The sequence below is a fragment of the Trichosurus vulpecula genome, chromosome 3 (assembly GCF_011100635.1).
Source record: "Trichosurus vulpecula isolate mTriVul1 chromosome 3, mTriVul1.pri, whole genome shotgun sequence".
Taxonomy (NCBI): Eukaryota; Metazoa; Chordata; class Mammalia; order Diprotodontia; family Phalangeridae; genus Trichosurus; species Trichosurus vulpecula.
The window spans coordinates 213,317,998-213,328,115 of NC_050575.1; the positions used below are offsets into that span (position 1 = coordinate 213,317,998).

At 38.0% G+C, this 10,118-nt stretch overlaps 1 protein-coding gene across 1 annotated transcript in view; it reads left to right on the top strand.

Moving 5' to 3' along the window:
* The window catches only part of WDR43 (WD repeat domain 43), a 46,401-nt gene extending 36,629 nt beyond the window's left edge, over positions 1-9,772 (top strand). Inside the window, exons 12-18 of the mRNA XM_036749631.1 lie at positions 544-630; positions 1,810-1,841; positions 4,741-4,804; positions 6,732-6,845; positions 7,517-7,586; positions 9,161-9,213; positions 9,318-9,772. Of these exons, the coding sequence (XP_036605526.1) occupies positions 544-630; positions 1,810-1,841; positions 4,741-4,804; positions 6,732-6,845; positions 7,517-7,586; positions 9,161-9,213; positions 9,318-9,500 (603 nt within the window). The 3' untranslated portion in view covers positions 9,501-9,772. The remainder of the gene's footprint in view (positions 1-543; positions 631-1,809; positions 1,842-4,740; positions 4,805-6,731; positions 6,846-7,516; positions 7,587-9,160; positions 9,214-9,317) is intronic.
* The last annotated feature ends 346 nt before the right edge of the window (positions 9,773-10,118 follow it).

The window sequence follows — 10,118 nt, forward strand, 5'->3', positions numbered from 1 at the left end:
GGAGCTAAGTTATGAAAGGCTTTGAATGCCAGAGAGGACATTTTATTTTTGATCCTGGAGGCAGTCAAGAGCCACTGGAGTTTACTGAGTGGATCTTTGACCCTGTCATCCTGTCAGATATCATGAAAGTAGTAAACTGAGTCTCAGGAAGGTTAAGGTGCCTTGCCTGTAGTTACATACCTAGGAAGAGCCCATCCCAGGACTTAAACCTATATCCTGTGATTCCAAATCCAAGGCACTTTTTCACTATTAATGGGGAAATTTTTTTTTATGTTTTCTAAAGAAAAGTTATTTGTTGAAAAGAAAAATTGTAATCAAAATATATTTCCTCTTGATCATAAAAACTGAAGCTTTCTCATTTCCAATGGGTCACGTTATAGAAATTAAGTTGTCTTACCCCCACTTATTTCTGTTGTTAAGGGTTCCTTGAAGGGTTTTCTTTTGGGTTTAAAGTTTAGTAGCATCCTTTTTACCCACTGACTTTGTGTCATTACTGTCTATCTTATTTCTGTTACTGGATAATTTTCTATCTTTTACTTACAGAAAGTACTTCAAACAAGAAAGGATACCCTAATAAGAAATACAGTGTTAAGGATTCCAGTATATGCTGTTATTCCTTTATTGAATGAGGTAAGAGAACCTTCTTGTTTGTAAGACCAGGCATGATTTGTTTTCTTCTATTTCAATTTGTGGACCATTTTGTTTAGTACTGTTTCCTAAAAAAGTTACCTTTCAGAACAAGTCAATTGTGATTTGCAGAGTTACACTACCTAGTAAGTGGCAGGACTGGGCCTCAGACTTTAGCTAGGTGTGCCGATTCCTAGTTCAGGGCTTTGCCAAACTAAGTGAACTCTGCTCTGCTGGGCTGCTTGCTATATAAGGTATAAGATGCATTACTGTGCACATTTGGTTACTTTATTAGCAGAAATGTCAACTTTGAAACTCGCTAGACATATGGTCACTGGATTAAGTTACTTGCTGAAGTCAGTCTGTCAAATGATTGTCATAAGTGGGTAATCACGTTTATTACCGACTTTAATTGAGAAGAAACTGTTTTGACGTTGCTTTTCTCTCTGTGTTGAATCCTTTTTTTTTTTTTTTTTTTGATAAACCTGGACATAATATACTTGAGAATTTTAATTGAATAACATATAAATTCTGAGCTCAGAAAGCATATGAAAGTTGACTTTGGAGGGGAGGAGTTAGAGATTAAAGATATTAATCCACAGCTTACAGTGGCTTCCAGCTTTCGAGTTAATTGTATCTACCAAGTAATACTATTGTTAAAAGTACTTCTTAAAATTGGCATTTTCAGATACAGCTGAGGTTGTAACAGTGTGTTGACATGGACCATGTATTAAGTGTTGTTGGGATTAGTGAAATACTTCTCTCAAGAAGAGCCCTGAATATGGCTCCAGGAAAAGAGTATTCTATGTAGTTCCTTTTCCAGCAAATAACATTTGGAAGACAAGGTGGTGAGAATAAAGAATTTGGATTGGTGTAGTTTTTAAAAATTTTTATGCATTTTATTGATGCTTTTTTTGTCTTGAAGTCATTTCCTACCTATCCCACTTCAGAAGAAGCCTTCTCTACTGGAGACTTGTATATCAAAGATTTATTTTTAGTATATATGTGTTCTTACAGTCTACTATTAAAAATTAACATTATGGAAACCAACAACTAAAGTTAAAATTTTACTAAGTTAGGCTCTGGTATTCTCCTTAGTTATATTTATGGCATAGGTATTTTTGGAAATTATAGAGATAGTCATATGTCAAATATTGTTTCTGATTATTTTTTTCTTCCCAGCTTACTAAGAGGTTGCAAGGACATCCAAATAGGTGAGGTGTTTGTTTTATCTTTTTGGTGAGAATTTGTTGTTCATGTGTATACTGTTATGAGAGTACCACAATATTTCTTAGCCCAAATTTGGGATTGCCCCAGGATAGCTCCAGTCTTTGAAAATTAATCTTTTATTCGCTTGATAATTTAATTATATGCCTTGTGGCACTTTTAGGAGTCAGGTAGGATAGGCTGAGAAAATGAATGGGTTCCTGCCTGCCAAATGAGTGGCTTTTGAGAAATCATAAAACCATCATTTTGGTCTTTCCTGCTCTTCCATTTACTGTCTTCCTGCAGAGATACCAAGAGAAAGAAAATTAGGGAGAACAATTTTCCTCTGGATACTCTTGATTTTAAATAGTTTAAGGTTAGCTTTGGAGATAGCTAAGACCAACCCTGCCAGTTAATTTTGTATTACTCGCGATTAAACTGTACCTAATGGTATTAATTCTGTTATATCCTTTTTTATATTTCATTGGTGTTGAGTATTCCCTCCAGTGGTGCAGATTACAACTCATTCCTCCACTTAAAATGTTGAGGGCCTTCTGAACACTCCACATCCTCCATGGCAGCACCTAGGCTGTCCATATATTTATCATTCATTTTTATTATGTGGCCAATTTCACCTCCTTTTCTGGTTATACATCTCTTTGATTTTTTTAATTTTTTTTTTGATTTTTTTTTTTTTTGCTACTTATTGCTTATTTAGGTAGACCTATCTTACATGTTTCCATTTCCCTTTGGGTAACTTACAGTTTAGATTCATGAAGAGTTGCATTATCTAATTTGTAGCCATAAAGCGTGACTGGAAAAATATTGATAGTGATAGGATGAGAATATTTTTCCTGGAGAATCTTGAGGGCTTTGGAAGAGCTGTACAATTTCATGTGTGCTACCTGGCCTTGTTCATTTCTCCTGTGATGAATCGAGTGCCTCATATCCCTCTGTGAGGTCACACAGGATTCTTTGATAGGTGCAATAATAGCGGCAGCTTCGTTTGACTCTCCTTTGATTTACTCATATCAAAGTGGGGGCATAAACATCCATCTTCACAAAAGGCATCTCCCACAGATCAGTACTGTCATGAAGGATGTGCAGCTTAGAGTTCATATGGAAGAGGGATCCTTATTGACGGTGCCTCCAGATTCGTGTCTGTAGATGACATTATGGTAGTTGAATCTACTCTACAGAGTACAACTCTGTAGAGACTGGAGAGTCATATCCCAAGTCATTGAAGTGGTTGAGGTGCGATGGCTAGAGCACTGGACCTGAGGTCAGGAAGACCTGAGTTCAAATCTGCGCTCAGGCACTTAGTAGCTGTGTAATCCTGACAAGTCACTTCACTTCTGTCTGCCTTAGCTTCCTCAACTGTAAAATGTAATTAACACCTCCTAGGGTGTTTGCCAGGATCATATAAGTTAATATTTGTTAAAGTGCTTAGCACAGCGCCTGGCACTTAATAAATGCTTGATCTCCTATTTAGGAATAACATAACTGTCAATCAGTCAACAAGCATTTGTGCTTACTATTTGCCAAAAACTGCTTAATGCTTTGGGTTCAAAGGTAGGCCCCTAAATCCTCCCAAAGCCAGTTCCTTTCCTCAAGAAGCATACAGTCTAATGGCAGAGAAATGTAAAAATCTAGGTACATATGTATACACCATAGGTCATCTGAAGGTGGAGCCATCAGCATCTGGGGAGGGAAAGCCTGAGCAAGGTGGGCTTTGGGCTTAGTCTTAAAGGAAGCCAGAGAAAACAAAAGGCAGAATTGAGTAAGCAGAGAGATGAGTTATGAATTATATCCTTGAAGAATATACAATTCAACTATCTTTGCAAAATCTTTTTCATATATATACCCTTCACATGACCACTATTATCTTTGTTCAGCTCCTTATCTCCTCTTGCCTGGACTATGGCAGTAGCTTTGTAACTGGTCACTTTTCCTCAAATCTGTCCCCACTCCAGTCTATTCTCTGCTCAGCTTTCAATGTGATTTTTCTAAAGTATAGGTCTGGGTCCATTGAGCTCCAGTGTCTTATTACTTCCAGCATCAAATATAAAATCCTTTTTTTGACATTTAAAGTTCTCATAACCTGTTCTCTTCCCATACCTTGGCCTGCTTGCAGTTTCTTGAACATGACACTACCATAGCTGTTTCTTAATGGTATAGTACTGATTTAAAATTTTCCTTTTGTAGATAGACGACTTCTTGCTCCCTGCCATTTAGTGAAAAGAGGGTCTATAGCTTTGGTTTTTTTTGCTCATGTTTACACATGAATTGTCAACTGATTCCCTCCCTGCCCCCATTAAAAACCTATTATTAAGTCCTTTGTATCAGTCAGTAAAGAGGATTGAATTTCTTGATGATAATAACTAGTCAAGTGCTTTACATATCTTAATAGATCTTTGCAATTGCACTGTGAGGTAGGTACTATCATGACTCCCATTTTAAAGATAAGGAAACTGAGGCAGACAGGGTAAATGGCCTGCCCAAGGTCACCTAGCTAGTGGTGTTTGAAACAGTGTTTGAACTCAGATCTTTCTGATACCAGATCTTGTGCTGTCTTCCTGATGCCAACAGTGGGCATCATAGTGGAATGAAAATGGGAAAAGGAATGAATGGTTCTTTACCTCAACTTAGTCTAGATAGTAGAGGAATGTAACTTCTTCAACCAGACTTGAAGTTTCCAAAGGAATTAATGTTGGACTCCCCTGTAATTTCTAGTGCAGTGTAAAACTCAGTAGGTTTCCTTTCAGTGTTGGAAAAAATTAGAAACTATAGAACTACCGTAAGACTTAATATGACAATTTACCTTCAGAGAATAGGACCTGTAATTTAGTTCCCCTGATGGCCAAATTATTTTGAATTTTGGGTTTTAAATTTTTTTTTTCTTTCCAGTGCTGTGCTTATGGTTCCATGGTTAAAATCTGTGTTAACCATACACGCATCTTACCTGTCAACAGTAAGTATCTTCAGCAATAGTGACCAGACAGACACTGTGTATTATCTCTGAGTAGGTGAGTGGGTAGGGTCACCCTGCCCTGGTAAAGTTCAATAAAAGGTTTAGCTTATATTATTCACACAACCTCCAACCCTCTCCACTTAGCCCCACCCACCCACCCAAGAAAAGAAAAGAAAATCTCCCCTTGAACTAATCAGAGGTAATGTCTCTTAGAGATTCCCTTTCATAATTAATAACACCATAGCCCCTTATTTTTCAGGTCACTGTTTTAGTACAATTTTTTGTAGGAGCATGATCCAGCTTTGTCTTGTTGACTGCTGATAGTTATTAAGAAGCAGTACAGTATAGTGTAAAAGAGCAGCTCCCAGAAAATGGAAAATGAGCCCGGGGGCTAGGGAAGATGGCTACAGATAGTCTCCTCTGGGAATCTGGGCCCTACCTGGAGTGTCCTAAAAGCCATCAAAGCAAGTTTGACCTCCAGGTGTGTTTCAGGGTAGGTGGAGGAAGAAACAAAACACAATTAAGGAATAGAAGTTTTGACCAAAACAAAATAATGTAGTCCCTTATTTTTTTTTTAATCACAAATTTGCAAATCTGAAACCATTTTATTAAGGAACATAAGAATGTGTATTACTGTTAATAATAATAGCTAACATTTTTACATGTATGGCATTTACCAAGTGGCAAATGGCTGTGCTCATGACTTTACAGTTATTGTCGCATTTGATCTTACAAGAACCCTGGGAGCTAGGTGCTATTATTATCCCTATTTTACAGATGAGGAAACTGAAGCAAAGGTTAAGTGACCTGCCCGAGGCCACATAGCTAGTTAGTGTCTGAGGCCAGATTTAAACTCAGGTCTTCCTTACTCCAGGCCCAGCACTTTATCCACTGTACCACTTACTTGCTGCATATAGTCATTTTGCTCCTAAAATCGCTATGGTTGATATTTAAGTTCTTAACACTTTTCCCTTTTTTGACCTCACTAAATCAGTGAAACAGACATTTGCAGCTCTGTGTGGGGAAAAATTAATTTCAACGTTAAGAATATCTAAAGAATGCCAGTAATGTAATTTATCATCTGTTCCCTCTGTGTCCTGTTTTCATTGTTCTGTTCTGAGATTTCAAGGTAGAGAAGAACTAGAAGTATTTTGGTAAAAGGTCTCCATCCATCCTAGGTCCCTCTTGACTTGAGAGCAGGGGAGGTAAATGGAAATGGTGGAAAAGAATGGATTGTACTCTCAGGCCACAGTATATGTTAACACCTGAGCAGTCCTCATCTCATATTTGCTAACCGCACACACAGTTAATAATGATATTTTAATATTTGGAAAGTGCTTTATATACATTCTCCCTTGATCCTCATAACTCTTTGGAATACATCCTTACAGATAGTGTCTGCATTTCATAGCAGAGAACTTTTTAAAAATTGTGTTTAGCTTTTCTAAAAAAAGAAATTGATCCTTTTTGTCATGAAAATTTTAGTTTGTGTCAGTGTTAAAAAATTATGCATCAAAGTTTAATTTGCTTTTTTTTTTTCCTGTATGTGGCTTATATGAACTTGAACTTGCATCTCCATATCCTTAACCTTGATAGTTGATTCTAAATCATCCCCTGCTTTTTTAGAATACAGACCTTTTAAGGGTAGGGATCACAGCATTTGAAACATACTGTGCAGATTTGTGTCAGGGAGTGCTCCATGTTTGTTGAGTAGTGAACTTAACTCATACTCTGCTTAAAATGGGGGAAAAAAGACTAAGAAAATGGCATATGAAATGGATTTTTTTTCTAGTTGTTTTTCCCCCCTTCATAGAGTAGTTCTGTCAGGACTGTTTAAAGGAAATGAAGTGTGATATGTGAGATTCCCTTTGCTTCTGTTTGCTTGACATAAAATGAGACAAGTGTTTCTTGGTCCTTTTTCTTCCAGTTGCCTGACCTGGTACCCCAGCTAGGCATGTTATACCAGTTGATGGAGAGCAGAGTCAAAACCTTAAGAAAGCTCTCTCGACTGCATGGAAAACTCATCCTTCTTATTACACAGGTATGTATATCACTGTATAATCCACAATGAAAGATTTTGTATGTGGTAGTAGTGGAAGCATGAGAACACATTTATCTGATCCTATAGTAAATCCCTACTTTATTTCAGCAGAAAATATGCCAGGTCAATGCCAGGTAATAGAAAGGTCCTGCCTTGTTTGTCAGAATTTACACAACATCCTTGGGATTTTTTGTGGAAAACAGCTACTGAAAGTGCATAGAATTTTGATATTTAAGCTGACACTGCTATATTGTACCCCAATTTCTATAAATTTTATGGAGTTTTTCTTTTTTTCATTTTTTTTAAACATTTGAATATATGCCTGGTTTGTCAGGAGCCCCTTGAAACTTATTCATGATTGGGGGGGCGGGGAAGATAGCTTGGGCCATGCCTTTGTCTGGGGAAAGCAGACCTTGGCATGTTTTATAAAGCTCATCACGAGCTTAGCCCCAGAATCTCTCAAAAGCCATCTCTGACATTGTAGAAGGGTTGTGTGAACTGTCATGTTAGAGGATGAATCGCTGCACACTGACAGAAACCACAGATTATTGAAATCTTTAAAATATCTGGTTCTTTACCCTATCTTTTTGTGTAGGGTTTTTGTTTTTTACTGGGGAAGGTGGGGGGAGCCAGGCTGTGACTGACTTTTATGTTACTGTTTCATCTTTTAGGTGGCGGCATCTGAAAAAACTCAAGGTGTGCCTCCGCCTGAGCAAACGGCCAAACTGGTTTATGAGGAAGGTAAGGAGTGGGAACTCAAATTGGAGTTGTAGTTTTATATTGTACTATTCAATGTAGAAAGTGAGAAATATCACTTTAATTTTGCTTCTCTTAAATTCAGCTTTGCAGTGGGAAATCTGTGTAAGATACCAAGTCTTAGAGAAAATATGGTAACTAAATTATACCACTCCATTTTTCTTTGGTTGGAAAGTTTACAATCTTTACAATCTGTCTGTAGGTCAAAGCTTAGGACTTTGTCAGAGCTCTTGATTGAGAGGCTCTTAGAGCTTGAATTTTAATAAAGTATGTTTAGATCCTTGGTTCTTTTGTTGCATCATTTTCATCAGGCATTGAGGCCTTGGCATCAAGAACATTTTCCTCTTGTATCTAATGAAAGGGTAGCAGTGTGTCATAGTGGAGAGGATAGCAGCCTTAAAATCAGGTAGACTTGGGCTCAAGTCCCACCTATATGATACGTAGTAGCTGTGCCACCCTGGGCAAGATACCTAACCTCTTACTGCTTTAAGCAACATTCCAAGACTCTTATTTGTGTCTACTATTTTCCAGGCATTGTACTAATCACAAGGAATTACACACACACACACGCACGCACGCACGCAGAGGGACAACAAAAACCAGTCTCTGTACCTAAGGTGCTCGCGTTATTATGGAGGAAAGTAAATTTCCATTTTAGGAATTCTCTATTCCAGTGAAATTACAAGTCTAGTTAAAAAAATGCTGTTGAAATATTAAAATAATGTTGCTCAGATAGTGAATCTGTCTGGCAAAGTGAGTACCTATGGAGTCAGGAGGGCCTCTGACAGACAAATTTAACCTTCGGCATATCAGTCTGTCTGTCTGTCTCTCTCTTTTGGGCAAATCACTTTCGATGTTTTATTGACTTTACTGTCTCTTCAGCTGACAATTTAAGCCTCTGAATATTACTGGCTTTTGATATCGATGTGATCATCAGCTCTGTTGACTTTCACTCTGTTATGTGATTTGTAGCCTACAGCCCTGAAAGAGCTAGAAGGGAAAGCCTTAGAAACCAAACTAGTCACTTCCTTGTATCCGCTAAGGAAAAGTGTGAGACAGTCAAAAAGCAAACTGAAAAATTGATCAGTTGGGTTGGGACTGTTCAACTATCTGAGAGTTTCAGATTCCATGTGTGACATCTAGGAGGATTGGGATTTTGTAGACAGGATGGGAAAGGTTTCTAGCTAATTTCTGCCGAGTGGCTTCGTTGTAAGAGTCGTTTTAACTTTCACAAATTATGAGAGCACCTTAAGACATCCATCCTATGATATAAAAGTATATTCCAACTGAAGATGGAAAAGTGTTCACTGTTGACTCCTCATACCGTTGGGTGCTCTTGAAGTGCACCAAGTAACTCTTTGAGATCCTGAGTTGCAGAATAGGTGTCGGTCTGCATTGATGGAGGGAAATTTCCTTATGGTGAATTCACAGGTCTCCTCAAAAGCAGTTGTTTGACTAACATTATTGCTAGATAAGCATTTGATGAAATAAAACATAAGGTTCTTAATTGAATTGGTTTTTAGATGGTTTTGGAATTAAGCAGAGATTTTGTTTTATAGAATCTTCTGAAGAGGAGTCTGATGATGAAATGATAGCAGATCAAAATTCTGATGTAAGTACCTCTTCCTGCTCCCATGGTGTTCAGCCTTCTCTTGTACAGCTACTGTACTGATCAAGAGCTTTTGTGAATGTTTCCTCTGCTTATTAATTTATTAGGAGAATTGGGAGGAGGAGGAGGAGGACGAAGAAGAGAGAGAAAGCGAAAAGGAGGAAGAGGAAGATGATCAACAAGAAATAGGTCAGGACACAGAAAATGGTGAGGAGAAAGAAATGGCTCTTGAAAAAGAAATAAATGGAGATTCTGATTTGGACCCAGAAAATGAAAGTGAAGAAGAATGAAGAAGAAAGGAAAAATAGGCCAATAGAACTATAAACTTTGGCCCACGCTGCTGAATGCTGCCATGTTCTCCCGGAGAGGGCAGTCTCTGTGTTTGACCTCTGTGGCAGAATGCAGAAGGCCCTCCCACCTTTCCAAATTCAAAATGGTGATCTCACCATGCCAGCCCCCTTGTCCTTCCCACCTCAAACTTAACTGTGTAAATAAGAATGTTTCTTTCAATTGTTAATAAACTTTACACAGTAAATAGACACATTTTTCTGCAACATACTGACACGATTGTCCTACATATCTTATATTTTTATAATATAATAAAGTCCTGGAATGATTGGTTATATCAAGAATTGAATTAAATGAAGATGAGGAAATTCTCCCCCCAACCCATTCCCCTGCCAATATCACAGCCCAACCTGTTCTTTGGAGGAATCCGCTCTTACCACAGGTTGGTATGTGTGATCTGGTCCAGGTGTGACCCTCTCCTGAGTAAACTTGGTGAGAAGTTACGAGCATGAGCCAGATTAGCCTTTTTGTGTGGAAGATGAGGCAAGACAAAAAGTGAAGGCGTAGATGTGATGGCAGGCTTTTAGAAGAACACCTTTAATCTCCAGGAATGCTGGCCA